Below are 20,721 nucleotides of genomic sequence, written 5' to 3'. Positions count from 1 at the left end.
TTTTGAACTGGCAACCTCAGCATTTCCAAGTGGACGCTCCATCCACTGTACCACCACAGGTCAGGCCTGTTACCTATCTTAAACCATGACTGAGGGTGGCCCTTTATGAGCGCACATCATGATGGCCTGTTTCTTCATTCTTAACCTGTGGGGCAAAAGATGCTTGACCTATTTTTTTGAAAGGAAGAAGCTTTTCTTTGCAGGAAAGCTGATCAGACCTCAGATACACTATGTTTGACGTGCCTCACTGGTGTGGCATCACTCTTGGCCTCATGGGGTTTCTCTGCGCTGTCCCAAATACAGGTTTAGTTAGTGACATCCTAATCCATGGGATGAAGGCTCGAAACCGCTCGATCCACGGAGACGTGGTAGTTGTGGAGTTGCTTCCTAAAAACGAGTGGAAAGGAAGAACCGCGGCCCTGTGCGAGAACGACAGCGATGACAGGGCCGCGGGGGAGTCCCCGAGCGAGCCCATGCCCACAGGTAAGCCAGCTGGGAGGTCACAGTTACCCTTCTCCTCTCCTTAACCATCCCGAAATATTGCAACTATTGTTACTCACTTTTATTTATTGATCATGATGAGAGAGAAAGAGAGGGAGAGAGAGACAGGAACACAGATCTGTTCCTGTACGTGCCCTGACTTAGGGATTGAACCATCAACGTGGGAAAATGCCCTAACCTACCGAGCTACCGGCCAGAGCACAATTATTAATAGTCTCTTTTTCTATATTATCAGTTTCTTTTCTCTGCTGGTTTATTTTATTCTCATCAGCACCCAAATATGCTATATCTCCTGTCTTAAAACAAAAGCAAAACCCGCTTGAATCCCACATTCCCTGCCGCTACCTCCCTTTTCTCTGCTTCAGTTTATGGCGAGACTCAGTGAAACAGATAACTATGCATTCTCTCTGCTTCCTCTTTACCCATTTTTTTCCCCAAGACACTACATTCAGGCATATCCCTCGACCCCAAAAGGAAAACCTTGGCCTGACCTGTGGTGGCGCAGTGGATTAAAGCATCGACCTGGAACGCTGAGGTCTCCGACTCAGAACCCCGGGCTTGCCTGGTCGAGGCGCATACGAGAAGCAACTACTACAAGTTGATGCTTCTCGCTCCTCTCCCCCCTCTTTCCTTCTCTCTTTCTCCTTTCTCTAAAATCAATAAAATAAAATCTAAAACTAAAGTAATTTTAAAAAGAAAAGAAAAGCTTGACCTCTTTTCAAGGTCACCAGCGACCTCATTGCCAGCAGTCCTTGGCATCTAAAACTTGTCTGCAGCGCTTGACCCGCAGACCACAGCCTCTTCATTAGCTTCTGGGTTCTTCCCCTCCCCTGCTGGTTGCTCGCTCTCTGTTCCCCTGCTGGGTCCTCTCACCTCATCGTCCTACTGGATGCACCCAGCTGCCCCGGGATCTCTTTTTCCTGTGCGCTCCTCCTAGAAGGGTTCGTTCTGTCCTCTGGCTTTCTGCCTCCAGCCCAAACCCCTTTAGCCTCAAGTCCTTTCTACTCAGTTGCCTATTTGGCATCTTCCCCTGGATGTCCAGAGTGCATCTCAAACTTAACACAATAACAAATTTCCGATTTCCACTCCCCAACCCGCTCCTCGAGTCTTCCCCATCTCCATAAATGGCAAGTTCATTCTTACAATTGGCCAGACCCTGGAATCATCCTTGAATTTCCTTTCACACATCAGCAAGTCCTGGCAGGTCTAACTGAACTCGGCCACTCCACACTCCGCCACTTCTCTCCTGATTCAGTCCTCTGGAGCCCCTTGGTGAAATTTTCCCAGCAGCCTCCTCACTGGCCTCCTGCTCCCACCCCGGCTCCCAGATAGTCTTTTCTCCACACAGGAGCCACTGCGATCCTCTTAAAAGTCTAGGTCTTACCGTGTCTCTGCTCAAAACTCTTCAATTACTGCTTCCTGTTTCTCAGAATAAAATCCAAAGTCCTTCCTCCAACCTACAGGTTCCCACCAGGTTGGGCTGCCTTCTATCATTGTCCTCCTCATCATTCTGCTCCTGCCACACTGACCAGCTTGTCCTTCCCACCACTGGAAACAAGCCGTCCCCAAACATCTCATACCTCCTTTCTTCGCTTCAAGTCTCTGCTCAGATGTCACTTTATTTAAAATGGCTGCTACTTCTGGCTCTTTCTTACTCTTGGCCACCTTACCCTAATTAAATCTTTCTTAGCAATCATCACTACCTCAAAAATAGTCATTTTTTTACTGTTTGGCACCCCCACAGACACCCAGACTAGAATGTACTTTCCAGGAAACCAAAGACTTTGCTCTGATACTGCTATATTCCCTTCACCTAGAACAGAGCCCTGGGAGGGGCTCAATAAATGTTTATGAGAAAAAGAGATAGTGCTTTTAACTACAGTACGTCCATAAAGTCATGGTGCACTTTTGACTGGTCACAGGAAAGCAATAAAAGACGATAGAAATGTGAAATCTGCACCAAATAAAAGGAAAACCCTCCCAGTTTCTGTAGGATAATGTGGCAGCATGTGTGCATGCGCAGATGATGATGTAACATCGTATATACAGCGGAGCAGCCCACGGCCATGCCAGTCAAGATGTGGACAATTCAGAGGAAAGTTCAGTGTGTTCTGTGGCTCTCTAAATTCGAATCCGTGACCAAAGTGCAGCGTGAATATTGGCATGTTTATAACGAAGCGCCACCACATAGGAATAACATTACTCGGTGGGATAAGCAGTTGAAGGAAACTGGCAGTTTGGTGGAGAAATCCCGTTCTAGTAGGCCATTAGTCAGTGACGAGTCTGTAGAGGCTATATAGGATAGCTACCTAAGGAGCCCTAAAAAATCTGTGCATGCCCTGGCCAGTTGGCTCAGTGGTAGAGCATCGGCCTGGCGTGCAGGAGTCCCGGGTTCGATTCCCAGCCAGGGCACACAGGAGAAGCGCCCATCTGCTTCACCACTCCCCCTCTCCTTCCTCTCTGTCTCTCTCTTCCCTTCCTGCAGCCAAGGCTCCATTGGAGCAAAGTTGGCCCAGGCGCTGAGATTGGCTCCATGGCCTCTGCCTCAGGCACTAGAATGGCTCTGGTTGCAACAGAGCAACGCCCCAGATGGGCAGAGCATCGCCCCCTGGTGGGCATGCTGGGTGGATCCCGGTCAGGCGCATGCGAGAGTCTGTCTGACTGCCTCCCCGTTTCCATCTTCAGAAAAATACAAAAAAAAAAAATCTGTGCATGCCCACATCGAACTGCACTGAGTAGGTATGAAACTGGGAGAGTTTTCCTTTATTTGATGCAAATTTCACATTTCTATTGTCTTTTGTTGCTTTCCTGTGACCAGTCAAAAGTGCATCATGACTTTACGGACACACTGTATTAATTTTGTTTTTTAGTCAGTGATGATTAAAAGTGTTATGTATCAGATTTAAACGATTTGTATCCTTTTTGTATAGCATGTTAGGCCAAACAATCTTGACTGGTGGGAAAATGCAAGAAAAATGGTAAAAATGCACAGTAGAGGACCTGGGTTAGAAAAGTGAAAATCATTGACTTTTCCCAACACGCCTAACCCTGAGCTCCATAAGGTAAGGGCAAAAGAGAAAGTGGGACTAATGGGTTCTAATTGTCACGCCAGGCCCCACAGAAGAAAGTGCACACTGACAATGTCATTAAACGTTTTTTAAAATCAATCTTAATAACAAAATGCTAGAAAGACCAATGTTTAAGCATCTCTCGCCTTGTGTGGATGTACTTAAGAAAAGGGAAGGGGATGTTGTTCCCTGCTTTTTTCATCACTGCTGAACTGGGCAGAGTCCAGATGGGTGACATCTCACCATTTAAGGTTTTTTGTTTTGTTTTGTTTTGTTTTGTTTTTCTAAAGGCAGAGTGGTGGGCATCCTTCAGAAGAACTGGCGGGATTATGTGGTGACATTTCCATCCAAAGAAGAGATCCAATCCCAGGGCAAAAATGCCCAGAAAATCCTAGTTACGCCTTGGGATTACAGAATTCCCAAAATCCGAATTAGCACTCAGCAAGCGGAAGCCCTTCAGGTAGCTGACATTGTGTCTTCCATTTTCCCCGATTTGCCAGCTTTTGAGCAGCACCAGAAAACATTGTTAATTCCTTTGCATAAGAAGGGATAAATTATTGATGGCATCTGGTATTCAAGCTCCTGTTTTTCAAAAATTCTAAATATATAAAACCATCTATTAAGTAGTCCTTGGTTAATAAATGAAGGCCAGAGAGAAACCGTCCTAGAAAGAGCTGTGTAAGGCTACTAGAGAGAACATACATTATCCAGCTGTCCAGCATAGAAGCTTTGAATAGATACACTGTGCCAACACTAACAAGCTTTCTTCTAGCAAGCGATATAGAAATACAATCACTCTGCCCCGTAGAGATGATATAGTGGTTCTTCACAGAATCGACTATCCATAAAGGAATATAGCACTAGAGAGAAGACAAACAAAAAAATTAGAAATTAACCTTAATGGTAGCGAAGAGTATAAGAATCACCCAATTTGATTTGCCTGATGTTTTGCAGTTTCTAAATGAGACACTGAAGCAGGATGTCCCCAGCCAGTAACCTGCTCATTGTGCACCTTAACATGTTGAAGCCTTTCTGAGGCCAGTTGGAACTACTCTCTTTATGCATGGTTTGCAGGAATTTGGGGCCCTTGGCGTTCAGTCACACTGATACCTTCTTCCCCACCAAAAAAATGTCTTTAAAAATTAGAAAGTGCCTGACCAGGCGGTGACTAAGTGGATAGAGCGTCGGCCTGGGATGTAGAGGACCCAGGTTCAAGACCCTGAGGTCACCAGCTTGAGCATGGGCTCTTCTGTTTTGAGCAAAGCTCACCAGCTTAGACCCAAGGTCGCTGGCTCAAGCAACGGGTTACTTGGTCTGCTGTAGCCCCACAGTCAAGGCACATATGAGAAAGCAATCAGTGAACAACTAAGGTGTTGCAATGAAAAACTAATGATTGATGCTTCTCATCTCTCTCCGTTCCTTTCTGTCTGTCCCTGTCTATCCCTCTCTCTGACTCTCTGTCTCTGTTAAAAAATAAATAAAATAAAATAAAGTAACTCCCATGCACAAAAAAATGAGATTATTGTTTTGAAATCTAATTTGGACAATGGGTAACTGAGTTTTTCCCTTGTGTTGCAAATGTTAACTAAAATATGTTACAGTTGGCTTTCTTTAATAGACCAAAATTTCCAACCCATTTGATTTAGAGAGGTAATGCTTCCTTTCAGTGCACTGGGCCAACCATTTATATACCATCTGGAAATCTAGTAAAACAGGAAGATCTATTTAAACAAAATAATATCCACTATTTGTAAATTGGCTACTGTCTTTGGAACTTAATGCTGTTTATCTCTTAATTTGTTTGGTGCTTCTAATTAATTGATCCATTTAACTCCTGGCACTGGCCTTGTGTTTTTTTCTTCTCTTTTTGTGCAGGACTTCAGGGTAGTTGTGCGCATTGATTCCTGGGAATCAACATCCATGTATCCAAATGGACACTTTGTGCGTGTTTTAGGAAGAGTTGGAGATTTGGAAGGAGAAATTGCAACCATCCTGGTGGAAAATAGTATTTCAGTTGCCCCTTTCTCAGAAGCTCAGGTCAGATTTCCTTGAGAACTTAGATTGGGTGAAAGACATTTACTACATTTTCGTTTTGCCTTTGTTGTTGGTTTCATTATTAAGAAAGAAAAAAATTTTTGTGTTATGTCACAACCACTGTCTAAAACCACATGTAATAGAAAAATCTTACTCCTCTTTATTCTGTGTTGGGACTAGACTGAAGTCAGCTTCAAGTGCAAAGTTAGTTTTTTATAGCCTCACAGTTGTCAAAATTTTATATTTTCGCCTGCCCAGGCGGTAGCACAGTGGAAAGAGCATTGGACTGGGATGCAGAGGACCCATGTTTGAGACCCCGAGGTCGCCAGCTTGAGCGCGGGCTCATCTGGTTTGAGCAAAAGCTCACCAGCTTGGACCCAAGGTCGCTGGCTCCAGCAAGGGGTTACTTGGTCTGCTGAAGGCCCACGGTCAAGGCACATATGAGAAAGCAATCAATGAACAACTAAGGTGTTGCAACGCACAATGAAAAACTAATGATTGATGCTTCTCATCTCTCTGTTCCTGTCTGTCTGTCCCTGTCTATCCCTCTCTCTGACTCACTCTCTGTCTCTGTAAAAAATATATATATATGGCCTGACCAGGTGGTGGCGCAGTGGATAGAGCATCGGCCTGGGATGCGGAAGGACCCAGGTTCGAGACCCGAGGTCGCCAGCTTGAGCGCGGGCTCATCTGGCTTGAGCAAAAAAAAAAAAGCTCACCAGCTTGGACCCAAGGTCGCTGGCTCCAGCAAGGGGTTACTCGGTCTGCTGAAGGCCCGCGGTCAAGTCACATATGAGAAAGCAATCAATGAACAACTAAGAACGCGCAACGAAAAACTAATGATTGATGCTTCTCATCTCTCTCCATTCCTGTCTGTCTGTCCCTGTCTATCTCTGCCTCTGTAAAAAAAAAAAAAAATATATATATATATATATATATATATATATATATATATATATATTTTCCCACTGCTTAAAAGTGGTATGTCAGTGTCCTATGTACTCAGTATACACCCACCCCCAGCAACTACAAAGGTGCTTAGATACAGACCCACTGGGCTCCACTCCTTGTCACAATCATTTAACCAGAGGCCTGCAGAAAGGCACAGGAGGCAGCTTCTTGGGTTCCATACAGCTCTGATCCATGGGTAAAAAAAATCAAGCTCATTAGGATGTTATAAAGTAACCAGCTAGTTCCACAGAGACACCAAGGTTACAGAAGAAATTTTAGCAGGAGCTTTTTTGCCTGCGACATGCACAGGGCATATCAAACCCAAATCATGCAGCACTGAACACAGTTCTGAGGCTGCTTTTAAAGACAAAAATCACATACTGGTTGGGGAAAAAGGGGGAGCATGGTACAAAAGTCATTAATCTTACTAACAAGCTCATTGAATTTTACTGTCTTCTTACAATGTTTGCCTATAGGATCTATCAAAAGGAAAAACATTCTACACACTAAGACCATAAGATAACAGAGTAGTGATAAATGTTTTATATACCTGACAAAGACATTCCCAAACATTCTAGGTACAGGCATCCCCAAACTACGGCCCGCGGGCCACATGCGGCCCCCTGAGACCATTTATCCGGCCCCCTGCCACACTTCCGGAAGGGGCACCTCTTTCATTGGTGGTCAGTGAGAGGAGCACTGTATGTGGCGGCCCTCCAACGGTCTGAGGGACAATGAACTGGCCCCCTGTGTAAAAAGTTTGGGGACCCCTGTTAGGATTTACAACCTATCCCTGTCGCCACAATAGTGGGAAATGTTTAGTTTAGGATAAGGAGAGAAGCTAAATGAAGTTACTTTTGCTAAGAGTGTTGGAGTTAGCTTATTAGGAAGTCTAAAGCTAGTCCCTGCTTGCTTAGTTTACAAGTTTTACACATACAAAGAATTTCAAAATTATGATTATTAGAAAGCATATAAAATGTTACAAAATACAGGTTTTTCATGCAAAGGAGGGGGGGGCTCATGATCCCTTTGTCTAGAGGTAGATGTCACTCATGACTCAAGGATGGGAGGGTGAGTCAGGATTAGTGTAGGAATTTTTTTTTTTTTTGTACTTTTCTGAAGCTGGAAACGGGGAGAGACAGTCAGACAGACTCCCGCATGCGCCCGACCGGGATCCACCCAGCACGCCCACCAGGGGCGATGCTCTGCCCACCAGGGGGCGATGCTCTGCCCCTCCGGTGGGTCGCTCTACCGCGAGCGACCAGAGCCACTCTAGCGCCTGGGGCAGAGGCCAAGGAGCCATCCCCAGCGCCCAGGCCATCTTTGCTCCAATGGAGCCTTGGCTGCGGGAGGGGAAGAGAGAGACAGAGAGGAAGGGGAGGGGTTGGAGAAGCAAATGGGTGCTTCTCCTGTGCCCTGGCTGGGAATCGAACCCGGGTCCCCCACACGCCAGGCCGACGCTCTACCGCTGAGCCAACCAACCAGGGCCAGTGTAGGAATTTTTAATTGAGGTACGTAAACATTGTTTCCTGAAGGCTTTTAAGAAAGGAGAAGAGGCCTGACCAGGCGGTGGCACAGTGGGTAGAGCATTGGACTGGGTTGCAGAGGACCCAGGTTCGAGACCCCGAGGTCGCCAGCTTGAATGCGGGCTCATCTGATTTGACCAAAAGCTCACCAGCTTGGACCCAAGGTTGCTGGCTCGAGCAAGGGGTTGCTCAGTCTGCTGAAGGCCCACGGTCAAGGCACATGAGAAAGCAATCAATGAACAACTAAGGTGTCGCAATGAAAAACTGATGATGGATGCTTCTCTCCATTCCTGTCTGTCCCTGTCTCCCTCTCTCTGACTCTCTCTGTCTCTGTAAAAAAAAAAAGAAAAGAAAAGAAGAGAAAGGAGAAGAGGAAGGGGTTTTCAGTTAGGTTCTATCTTCTTTGCTCTGTCTAGCAGGTGGCAAGTCTCTTTCCAGAGAACTGTAGGAAGTAGTTAAACTATAACTAGCTGACTCAGTTGCCCCTGCAAGCTCTTCTCCTTGTTTTTCTCCCTCAGAAAGGAGGGGTAAGGGGGCCTGACTATTCCTTTTAAAATACTAATGTTAACAGTTTTGCGGTTCTTGGCACCTTATCACAATGAAATAGTTTTTGTAACCTTTACAGAAGACAAAAATTTCAAGAACATAAAGCATCAGCTATTTTCATCACTGTAATCTTTTAAGATCCTCATAAATTTTGTTTATTATTTTTTGCAGGGCTATATTCATAGTATGCACATACTATTTTCTGTTCTGCTTTCCATTAAAATTATTTCTATATATTGACATAGCCTACTTATTTTTAATAGTCGTGGCAAATTATTGTATATTGTATGTACTCTAGTTTGCTTTAGCGCTCCTCAGTTGTTGGGCATTTGGGCTGCTTACTATTTCAGTATTATAAAAAATGCTACTTCAGACACTTTTATAAACACTGCTTTTTTTCTCTTTTAATCATCTTCCTTGGAAGGTAATCCTTAAAGTGAAATTACCAAATCAACGGACATAAAAAATTTAAATAGCTTTTGTTATATATTGGCAGATCGTTCTCCAGAAAAAATTGACCAGTTTGCATTGCCATCAAGAGCATATGGGTGTCCTTATTTTCCTTGGAGATTTTGACAGAACAATAGCTATAAAAGGAAAATATTTTTAAATATTTTGCATTATTAAATTTTTATGTTTAACATTAGTTTCTGGAAATTATTTGTTGACTTGTTTCAGCTCTTCATGAAAATGTTAGAATACAATAAAGCATAGATTAGACTCATAGATCTAGAATTCTCTTCCCTTTTAGCCTACTTAACTGCAAATTGATGGTTTAAATGGGTAATAATGGAGAGAAAATGCCCTAGATTGGTCCTGCTTAAATTATCTTTGAGGAATAAACTTTAACTATTTAGGACATGTTGATTTTTTTCCAGAGCTTGACTTGAATTAAAAGCCAATTACATTTAAATAAATGAAATGGATCACTTGAAAACGGGGTAGAGGCCCTGGCAGGTTGGCTCAGTGGTAAAGTGTCAACCCGGCATGTCGAAGTCCCAAGTTTGATTCCCAGTCAGGACACACAGGAGAAGCAACCATCTGCTTCTCCTCCCCCCCCCCTGCCCCCTCCCCCTTTTTCTTCCACTCCTGCAGCCATGGCTCGATTGATTCCAGCACCTTGGCTCCAGGTGCTGAGGATGGCTCTGTGGAGCCTCTGCCTTAGGCACTAAAAATAGCTTGGTTGCAAGCATGGCCCTAGACGAGCAGAGCAACGGCCCCAGACGAGGGTCACCAGGTGGATCCCAGTCAGGGCGCATGTGGGAGTCTGTTTCTCTATCTCCCCTCCTCTCAAATAAAAAAGAAAGAGAGAGAGAGAGGGAGGGGAAGGGAGTGGGGGAGGGGAGGGGAGGGGAGGAAAATAGGGTAGGGGCTGTACTTTATAAGCCACCCATTCATTCCTGCTCCAGCCCCCATAACTAAGGAGGCTGATGAAAGTTGCAGGACATTCCTGTCAGACCATGGAGGTCCTCAAGGGCCAGAGACTGTCTTTTCTATTGACTTGACTTTCCAAAGCCTAGCACACTTTTTGACACATGAAGCACCTAAGTAAATTTTTATTGATCAAGAGAAGCAAACATGGGTTAACTGTAGAGGGTAATGGGGAATGAATGGGATTTCTATGTGGTCACATTGAGAATGTCAGAGTAGCTTTTTATAGGAAATGTGTGTTGAAGGAATTGCTGAATATTTAGTCTCTTGTTTTACAGATGTGTGAGATGCCAGTAAACACACCAGAAAACCCCTGGAAGGTGAGTCCTGAAGAGGAACGAGAACGCAGAGACTTGAGGAAAACCCATCTTGTATTCAGCATTGACCCCAAAGGTTGTGAAGATGTGGATGACACACTCTCAGTCAGAACCTTAAATAATGGCAACCTGGAACTCGGGGTCCACATTGCAGATGTCACACACTTTGTGGCACCAAATTCTTCTATAGATATTGAAGCTAGGACAAGGTAATGTTATTTGAAATGAGCACTGTAATTATGTAAATGTGACTGTAACTATTCTAGTTCCAGATTTTCAAAACCTAGATTTCATAATTTTTTACAATTTTTTTAAAGGCTTAATATCACCTACAGGGACATCTTTTTTTTTTTTTTTTTTTTTTTTTTACAGAGATAGAGGGATAGACAGGAAAGACAGAAACGGAGAGAGATGAGAAGCATCAATCATCAGTTTTTAGTTGAGACACCTTAGTTGTTCACTGATTGCTTTCTCATATGTGCCTTGACTGTGGGCCTTCAGCAGACCGAGTAACCCCTTGCTCGAGCCAGCGACCTTCGGTCCAAGCTGGTGAGCTTTGCTCAAACCAGTTGAGCCCGCGTTTAAGCTGGCGACCTTGGGGTCTCGAACCTGGGTCCTCCGCATCCCAGTCCGACGCTCTATCCACTGCGCCACTGCCATGTCAGGCAATTTTTTACAATTCTTAAGATCTCTTCCAGAAAAAAAAATTGAGGTGCACTTTCCCTTTTCCTTTAGAAAAATAATACCTTTTTTTTGTGTGTGTGTGGCAGAGACAGAGAGAGGGACAGTTAGGGGCAGAGATGAGAAGCATCAATTCTTCGTTGTGACACCTTAGTTGTTCATTGATTGCTTTCTCATATGTGCCTTGACTGGGGGGTTACAGCAGACTGAGTGACCCCTTGCTCAAGCCAGTGACTTTAGGCTCAAGTTGGTGAGCCTTGCTCAAACCAGATGATCCCGCGCTCAAGCTGGCAACCTCAGAGTTTCGAGCTTGGGTCCTCCACATCCCAGTTCAACACTCTATTCACTACGCCACCACCTGGTCAGGCTGAAAAATAATACCTTAATCAGTGTACCTTGCTTTTTGTAACAGAACCTGTTCATACATTGTTTTCTTCTAAACTGAAATGGGTTAAATTTTCATGTAGTAGTATGTTCTTTTATATAAATACTGGATTGTTACACTCTCATTTTTTTTATACAACTAAGAGTCATGTCACTTTTTCTTTTTTATATCAGTGGAAGCATATTCAGCCCAAAGCAGTATCACTTACAAAAGTGGGAACATGGAAGTACAGTAGCTTTATTACCCAGTCGGCTGTACTTTATGAAAAAAAAAAAAAAACAGCCTTGGGAAATTTTGTATTAAAATTTCGACCGTTTACCTCCCAGCAGCCCATGCAGTCAGCAGTTCTGCTTCTTGCTGCTGAAGGTCATGTACCCATATGTATGTCATTCCCAGGGCCACCACTTACTACTTAGCAGACCGACGCTACGACATGCTGCCCTCCATCCTCAGTGCGGATTTGTGCTCCCTTCTGGGAGGCGTCGATAGGTGAGTTTGTTACTTTTACCTGTGTGATGCCTGCTGATCTTCGGGCCTCTCTTCTTTCTACTACACCCCTCTGTACCACTTACTTCATACAGCTCTGTTTCTCCAGCCTTCCCTCCCTCTCCTTTCCTCTTCTCTCTTTCTCTGCCTGTGAAGCTGTTTCTCCCCTTGTTGGCTTTTTAAAGTCAGCTAAAGGTGGTAACAAAGGGATACAACTTTGTGCATATACATTCCCTGGTTGAGGCTGTTTTGTATGCATCGCATGAACCTAGGAAATATTTCTTGTTGTAGTTAAAGTTTCTATTGAATAGTTAATAAAACCATATAGTCCAAAATTCATAGGTTCTAAAACATATTTAGTGAAAGGATTCCTCCTACCACTTTCCCTTAGTTACCAATTTTTTTACATAGTTTTCTAGGTAAAAGGCATATATGCACAAATATGGATATGGGCTTTCTTTTTTATGCAAATACTGACATTATATATGTATATGCTGTTCAGCACCTTGCTTTTTCTTTTTTTTTAACTTAATGATGTTGAGGATCATTCCATGTTATTAAGAGTTGCTTATCTATGCAAATATGCATTGTTTCCAGTTTTTTGCTATTACAAACAAAACTACAGGGGGTCTAGCCTAGCCTAGCCTACTAGCCTAACACAAACAAAACACTTGCTCTTTTTTTTTTTTTTTTTTTGTATTTTTCTTAAATGAGAAGCAGGGAGACAAACAGACTCCCACATTCACCCAACCAGGATCCACTCAGCATGCCCACTAGGGGGCGATGCTCTGCCCATCTGGGGCCATTGCTCCATTGCAACCAAAGCCATATTAGCACCAGAGGTGAGACCGTGGTGCCGTCCTTAGTGTCCAGGCCAACTTTGCTCCAGTGGAGCCTTGGCTGCTGGAGGGGAAGAGAGAGACAGAGAGGAAGGAGAGGGGGAGGGGTGGAGAAGCAGATGGGCGCTTCTCCTGTGTGCCCTGGCCCAGAATCAAACTCGGGACTTCCACACACCGGGCCAACACTCTACCACTGAGCCAACTTTCCAGGGCCAACAGGTACATTTTTAACAGTCCAAAATGGCATAGGTAAGTGTACTGGGGGACACCAACTCCCTCACTCATCTGCCACTTTACTGCATATTCTTCCACCCTGTACAAGCAAACTAGTTTGCCCACTTAGTCTGTAAGTAGGATGCTAACAGTGTAAGCTGAAACACTCACGTCTCAATTTTTAAAAATTTTTATGAGAGTAAGCGTCGTGAACGCAAAATGTTATATGTCAAGACTATCATAACCCAATGACCCCCTGTATTCTGAATTATTTGGAATATAAGTCATTTCATATTTTTTAAAGTACAGTCTGGAGCAGGCGTCCCCAAACTACGGCCTGCATGTGGCCCCTGAGGCCATTTATCCGGCCCCCACCACGCTTCTGGAAGGGGCACCTCTTTCATTGGTGGTCAGTGAGAGAAGCACTGTATGTGGCGGCCCTCCAACGGTCTGAGAGACAGTGAACTGGCCCCCTGTGTAAAAAGTTTGGGGACCTGTGGTCTGGAGGATAAATTTCTATAAGTGGAATTTCTCTCAAAGGGTATATGTATATATTTGTGTTAGATTTACTCTGCCCTTCAAGAGGTTACAATTATATTTCAACCATCAATACATGAGAATATTTGTTTCCCCACAGCCTTGCCTACACAATATGTTGTAATTTTTATCTTTGCCAATTTGATAAGTGAAAATGGGTATTTTAAAGTGGTTTTAATTTACATTTTAACTCAACTACAAGAAAAGTTAAACATTTTTTATATGTTTAACAGTCATTTACATATCCCTTTCTATGAGTTATTTGGGCGCTTCTCTTGTGTGCCCTGGCCGGGAATCGAACCCGGGACTCCCGCACGCCAGGCCGACACTCTTTACCACTGAGCCAACCAGCCAGGGCCAAGCTAGTCTAATTTTGATTTAGTGGTGGAGCATTTGGATTGAGACATTAGACCAAAAACCTGTAGCAATGCCATTTATTTTAAGTTATACTAGTTCTGCTTGCCGCAGAAGTGGAAGAACTAAATAATGATTTTAGTGTTTCTTTTTTGTAGGTATGCTGTAAGTGTCATGTGGGAATTGGATAAAACCTCCTATGAAATTAAGGAAGTGTGGTATGGCAGAACCATTATTCGATCAGCATACAAACTATTTTATGAAGCAGCCCAGGAACTCCTGGATGGAAACTTTAACATCATTGATGATATTCCAGAATTCAGAGATTTGGATGAGAGGAGCAGACAAGCCAAGCTAGAAGAATTAGTGTGGGCAATTGGAAAGCTGACTGACATAGCACGCCATGTCCGAGCCAAACGAGACCGCTGTGGTGCGCTGGAACTGGAAGGGGTGGAAGTTCGTGTACAGCTAGATGAAAAAAAGAACATTCATGATCTCATCCCTAAGCAGCCCCTGGAAGTCCATGAGACAGTGGCTGAATGCATGATCTTGGCCAACCACTGGGTAGCCAAGAAGATCTGGGAGAGCTTCCCTCATCAGGCCTTGTTGCGCCAACACCCTCCTCCACACCAGGAGTTCTTCTCGGAACTAAAAGAATGTGCTAAAGCAAAAGGCTTCTTCATAGATACGCGGTAATTCCTGTTTTGAGGGGGCAGAGGAATGGAAGGGAGTGTTTTACACTTATTTATTTTACAGTAGTTCTTAAATTGTGACAGCCAGATCTTTGACCAAAAATAGAAAACTTCTTGGCTCTCTTGCTTCATTTACTATAATGTAGGTACAAGAGACTTAAAATGAAAACAAGTCTATTGAGGCAAATTTTGATCCACTACAATTTATAATACAGAAGTAAGGAAACTTGATTTAATTTCTTTTGTGTGTGTGTGTGTGTGTGTGTGTGACAGAAACAGAGAGAGACAGAGAGAGGGATAGATAGGGACAGACAGGAAGGGAAAAAGATGAGAAGCATCAATTCTTCGTTGCGGCACATTAGTTGTTCATTGATTGCTCTTTCATATGTGCCTTGACGGTGGGGGGCTACAGCTGACCGAGTGACCCCTTGCTAAAGGCAGTAAACTTGTGCTCAAGCCAGCGACCTTGGGGTTTCAAACCTGGGTCATCTGCATCCCAGTCCAAGGCTCTATCCACTGTGTCACCGCCTAATCAGGCTTGATTTAATTTCATTTAGTCATTAGGCAAAACCCAAGAAGTAATTTTATTTATTTCACTGCGGCATATCATGAGACGGCACATTGCTGGTAAATTATACCCACCTGCTCTATAGACTGAGACTTTTCACCGCACCCCCCCCCAGGATAAAATATTTTCCCTGTTGAAAATGATGTAGGAAGAAGATTTTTCAGTATTTTGTTGTGAAGTAATAGGTGCTAACTCTATTATTAATTAAAGTGGATCTTTTTGCCCCTCTGTTTAGGTGATGGCATCTTTAGCTGGTTTAGTGGTTGAGCTTTGTGCCCACATGCCAGGCGCAGGTGCAAAGGGCTCTCCAATATCATGTGTCATTGGTATTTTACAGACAGGGAAATTAAGTCTGGAGAGGTTAAATCCCTTCATTATAATTTAAGTAGTCTAGACTGAGCCAAGATTTGAATCCAAGTCTGTCCATCTTGGGTTTTTTTTGTTGTTTTGGTTTTTGTTTTTTTGGGTTTTTTATTCATTTTTCTGAAGCTGGAAACAGAGAGAGACAGTCAGACAGACTCCCGCATGCGCCTGACCGGGATCCACCCGGCACGCCCACCATGGGGCGATGCTCTGCCCATCCTGGGCGTTGCCATGTTGCGACCGGAGCCACTCTAGCGCCTGAGGCAGAGGCCACAGAGCCATCCCCAGCACCCGGGCCATCTTTGCTCTGATGGAGCCTTGGCTGCGGGAGGGGAAGAGAGAGACAGAGAAGAAGGCGCGGCGGAGGGGTGGAGAAGCAAATGGGCGCTTCTCATGTGTGTCCTGGCCGGGAATCGAACCTGGGTCCTCCGCACGCTAGGGAAGTCTGTCCATCTTGAAAGCTCACAGCAGTGCCCACTGTACGTAGCTTTGCTTTTCTGTTCGTCATTCCCATGTCTCCCTTCCTCCTTTTTGTCTTAGTGGGCTACACTACAGAATGGAATTACATGCTCTGTTATTAAATTGTTAATATAATTCTATACCTCCTGGGTTTTTTAAGGTTATTTAAGAGTAAATAAAATGCTTTCTATCTCTTTAATTTTTTTTTTAATTTTTATTTATTTTTTACAGAGAAGAGAGTGAGAGAGAGGGATAGACAGGGACAGACAGACAGGAACAGAGAGATGAGAAGCATCAATCAGTTTTTCATTGCGCGTTGCAACACCTTAGTTGTTCACTGATTGCCCTCTCACACGTGCCTTGACCGCGGGCCTTCAGCAGCAGTAACCCCTTGCTGGAACCAGCGACCATGGGTCCAAGCTGGTGGGCTTTTCCTCAAACCAGATGAGCCCGCACTCAAGCTGGTGACCTCGGGGTCTTGAACCCAGGTCCTCTGCATCCCAGTCCGACGCTCCATGCATTGCGCCACCGCCTGGTCAGGCTCTATCTCTTTAAATAATAATAATTTAAGTTTCTTTTACTTTTGTACCTCGGATTTAGTTTAGTATTTTAACTCTGTCTGGCTCTGTAATTATTGATTTAAAAAAAAGAGAAAGTCCACCTGACCTGTGGTGGCACAATGGATAGAATGTCGACCTGGAACGCTAAGGTCTCTGGTTCAAAACCCTGGGCTTGCCTGGTCAAGGCACATACCAGAAGCAACTACTATGAGTTGATGCTTCCCACTTTCTCCCCCCTCCCTTTCTCTCTCTCTCTCTTCCTCTCTCTTTCATCTCTCTAAAATCAATAAAATCTTTTTTTTTTAAATAAATAAATAAAAGAAAAAGTCCATTCTTTGACCTGTACAGTATGTCTAAGGTTAAGAGTGTTAGGAATTCAGCAAGTATTGAACCACCTGCTATGTGCTAAGTATTAACTTAACCTCATAGGTGCTAGCATGTTACTCTTTACTACTTAAGAAACATTTAAATTCTGCCTGACCAGGCAGTAGTGCAGTGGATTTAGTGTCAGACTGGGATGCAGAGGACCCAGGTTCAAAACCCCGAGGTCACAGGCTTACGCTTTGGCTCATCTGGCTTGAGCACAGGCTCACTAGCTTGAGTGCAGGGTCACTGACTTGAGCGTGAGATCATAGACATGAGCCCATGGTCGCTGGCCTGAGCCGAAAGGTCAGTGGCTTGAAGCCCAAGGTTGCTGGCTTGAGCAAGGAATCATTGGCTTGGCTGCAGCCCTGTGGTCAAGGCACATATGAGAAAGCAATCAATGAACAACTAAGGAGCTACAACAAAGAATTGAGGCTTCTCATCGCTCTCCCTTTCTGCCTGTCTGTCCCTCGCTCTGTTTCTGTCTCGCAAAAAAAGAAAAAAAAAACATTTAAATTCTGACACATTTTTTTGTTTAAATCTTAAAATCAAACTAGATTTCTATAGTTGAAAAGAGTTCTTTCTGGGCCCTGGCCAGTTTGCTCAGTGGTAGAGCATCGGCCTGGCGTGCAGAAGTCCCAGGTGCGATTCCCGGCCAGGGCACACAGGAGAAGCGCCCATCTGCTTCTCCACCCCTCCCCCTCTCCTTCCTCTCTGTCTCTCTCTTCCCCTCCCGCAGCCAAGGCTCCATTGGAGCAAAGATGGCCCGGGCGCTGAGGATGGCTCCATGGACTCTGCCTCAGGCACTAGAGTGGCTCTGGTTGCAACAGAGCGGCCCCAGATGGGCAGAGCATCGCCCTCTGGTGGGTGTTCTGGGTGGATCCCAGTCGGGCGCATGCGGGAGTCTGTCTGACTGTCTCTCCCCGTTTCCAGCTTCAGAAAAATACAAAAAAAAAGAAAAAGAAAAGAGTTCTTTCTGAAATGTGTCCAAAATAAATTTCACTACTATCAGATGGAAATATTCATGAATGTTGATTTATAAATCATTGCTGGAGACTAAGTAAAAGTTTTTCCCTTTTTTTGTCAGGTCCAATAAGACACTGGCTGATTCTCTGGATAATGCGAATGACCCCAATGATCCCATTGTAAACAGACTGCTCCGCTTGATGGCCACACAGGCCATGTCTAATGCAATGTACTTCTCCACTGGATCCTGTGCAGAGGAAGAGTTCCATCATTATGGTGAGTGACAAAATTTTCCTTTGTGTGGCCATAACCTTCAGCAGGTTGTTTAAAAAGTATTCTTTTTGTTTGTTCATTTCAATCTTTTGGTTTCTTTTTGAAGGTCTTGCATTAGACAAATACACTCACTTTACTTCTCCAATAAGAAGATACTCAGATATTATAGTACATCGATTATTAATGGCAGCCATTTCAAAAGATAAGAAAATGGAAATTAAGGAAAATTTGATAAGCAACAAAGATCTTGAGGAATTATGCAGACATATCAACAACAGAAACCGAGTAAGAGAGCTTTTAAAATCTCTATTTATCTCTTTTTTTTTTTTTTTTTTGTATTTTTCTGAAGCTGGAAACGGGGATACATAGACAGACTCCCGCATGCGCCCGACCGGGATCCACCAGGCACGCCCACCAGGGGGCGACATTCTGCCCACCAGGGGGCGATGCTCTGCCCCTCCGGGGCGTCGCTCTGTCCCGACCAGAGCCACTCTAGCGCCTGGGGCAGAGGCCAAGGAGCCATCCCCAGCACCCAGGCCATCTTTGCTCCAATGGAGCCTTGGCTGCGGGAGGGGAAGAGAGAGTCAGAGAGGAAGGAGAGGGGGAGGGGTGGAAAGCAGATGGGCGCTTCTCCTGTGTGCCCTGGTCGAGAATCGAACCCGGGACTTCTGCACGCCAGGCCGACACTCTACCACAGAGCAAACCGGCCAGGGCCTTATTATCTCTTTTGCTAAGAGAATATCAGCTTTATTGTGTAATAGTATGAAATACCATATAGTCTAGCAAATTAAATTTTAGAATTATTCTAACCAATGAAATATCATGAAAAATTATAGTTTGTTGAGTAGCTCTTAGTACATTTACAAATGTCCTCAAGTAACTTAATATGAATTTGGGAGGTTTAACAATAGGTTAGTTGTTTTTCCCAAAATATAGAAATGTAAAAGATCATCTATCATCTTAACCACCTAGAAATAACCATTATTAACAATCCTAGATAATGCTTTTTTTTATTTTTTTTTTATTTTATTTTATTTATTCATTTTAGAGAGGAGAGAGAGAGGGAGAGAGAGACAGAGAGAGAGAGAGATAGGGGGGAGGAGCTGGAAGCATCATCTCCCATATGTGCCTTGACCAGGCAAGCCCAGGGTTTCGAACCGGCGACCTCAGCATTTCCAGGTCGACGTTTTATCCACTGCGCCACCACAGATCAGGCTAGATAATGCTTTTTATTTGTTAAAATATTATTCTTACCTGTTGTTTTGAAGTCTGTCTTTTCACTTCACACATCTGTTATTGATAAACACCTTGTCAATGTAGTTACCTCATTGTTTTAGAAGCTGCTTTGTGTTCTATTTCATATTGTTGCTAGTGGCTTCAATATAGCACAGCATAGAACTAGACCATTTGGTGATATGTAAAATTATAAACTACCTAAATGTTTAATATAATTTCCTGTATCTAATGTTTTATATTCTGTGCTCTGCAATATTATAGCCACCAGCCATATTGGCTATTTAAATTAAAATTTATTTATTTATTTTTATTTATTTATTTATTTATTTTTAAGTGAGAGGAGAAGGGGCAGAGAGATAGATTGCTGTATGCACCCCAACCAGGATCCACCCAGTAACCCCCATCTGGGGCAGATGTTCAAATCAGCCAAGCTATCCTCAGTGCCTGAGGCTGATGCAGTTGGACTAGCTGAGCTATCCTCAGTACCTGGGGCTAACACTCAAACAAATCAAGCCACTGGCTGTGGGAAGAGAAAAGGGAGAGAAGGGAGAAATGGAGGGAGAGAGAAGCACATAGTTGCTTCTCTTGTGTGCTCTGACCTTGAATCAAACCTGGGATGTTCATACTCTGGGCTGATGCTCTATCCATGGAACCAACCAGCCAGGCCCTAAATTAAAATTTTAAAAAGTTTAAAAACTCAGTTCTCTGTCACACTAGCCAGCCACCTTTCACATGATCAATAGACATGTGGCTAGAGGCTACCATGGGGTAATAGACATACATTTTCACCACTGCAGAAAGTTTTGTTGGGCAGAGCTGTTCTAGGCAATCCAGTTTACAAGCATCCCCATGTGTATACTTTTACAGACAGCTCATATTATTCCCTGGATAAATTCTTGGTAATAATGAATTGCTGTGTGTGAGCGCAAATGGAACTCTGATACATATTACTAAATTGCCTTCCAGAATAATAGTGCCAATTTCCACTTCCACCAACAGGATTTTGGTAGGATAGACTTGAAAATAAAGGTTAGCATAGATATGGATGCTTTTCCTCTACATGAACTGTATATAGGTTCTAAATAACAAACTGGTTGCTTTCTTTTTTTCTTTCTTTTTTTTTTTTTTTATATTTTTCTGAAGCTGGAAACGGGGAGAGATAGTCAGACTCCCGCATGCGCCGACCGGGGATCCACCAGGCACGCCCACCAGGGGGCGACGCTCTGCCCACCAGGGGGCGATGCTCTGCCCCTCCGGGGGGTCACTCTGTCCTGACCAGAGCCACTCTAGCGCCTAGGGCAGAGGCCAAGGAGCCATCCCCAGCGCCCGGGCCATTTTTGCTCCAATGGAGCCTCGCTGCGGGAGGGGAAGA

General features: G+C 44.0%; 1 protein-coding gene across 1 annotated transcript in view; it reads left to right on the top strand.

Annotated features, from left to right (window-relative positions):
* DIS3L (DIS3 like exosome 3'-5' exoribonuclease) overlaps nucleotides 1-20,721 on the top strand; it is a 49,903-nt gene that overhangs the window by 23,607 nt on the left and 5,575 nt on the right. The window contains exons 7-14 of the mRNA XM_066273278.1: nucleotides 304-483; nucleotides 3,860-4,029; nucleotides 5,445-5,606; nucleotides 10,336-10,583; nucleotides 11,837-11,929; nucleotides 14,028-14,561; nucleotides 17,962-18,116; nucleotides 18,220-18,398. Of these exons, the coding sequence (XP_066129375.1) occupies nucleotides 304-483; nucleotides 3,860-4,029; nucleotides 5,445-5,606; nucleotides 10,336-10,583; nucleotides 11,837-11,929; nucleotides 14,028-14,561; nucleotides 17,962-18,116; nucleotides 18,220-18,398 (1,721 nt within the window). The remainder of the gene's footprint in view (nucleotides 1-303; nucleotides 484-3,859; nucleotides 4,030-5,444; nucleotides 5,607-10,335; nucleotides 10,584-11,836; nucleotides 11,930-14,027; nucleotides 14,562-17,961; nucleotides 18,117-18,219; nucleotides 18,399-20,721) is intronic.

This window comes from Saccopteryx bilineata, chromosome 4 (assembly GCF_036850765.1).
Source record: "Saccopteryx bilineata isolate mSacBil1 chromosome 4, mSacBil1_pri_phased_curated, whole genome shotgun sequence".
In the NCBI taxonomy this organism is placed as follows: Eukaryota; Metazoa; Chordata; class Mammalia; order Chiroptera; family Emballonuridae; genus Saccopteryx; species Saccopteryx bilineata.
This window is presented reverse-complemented; position numbering and strand designations above follow the sequence as displayed.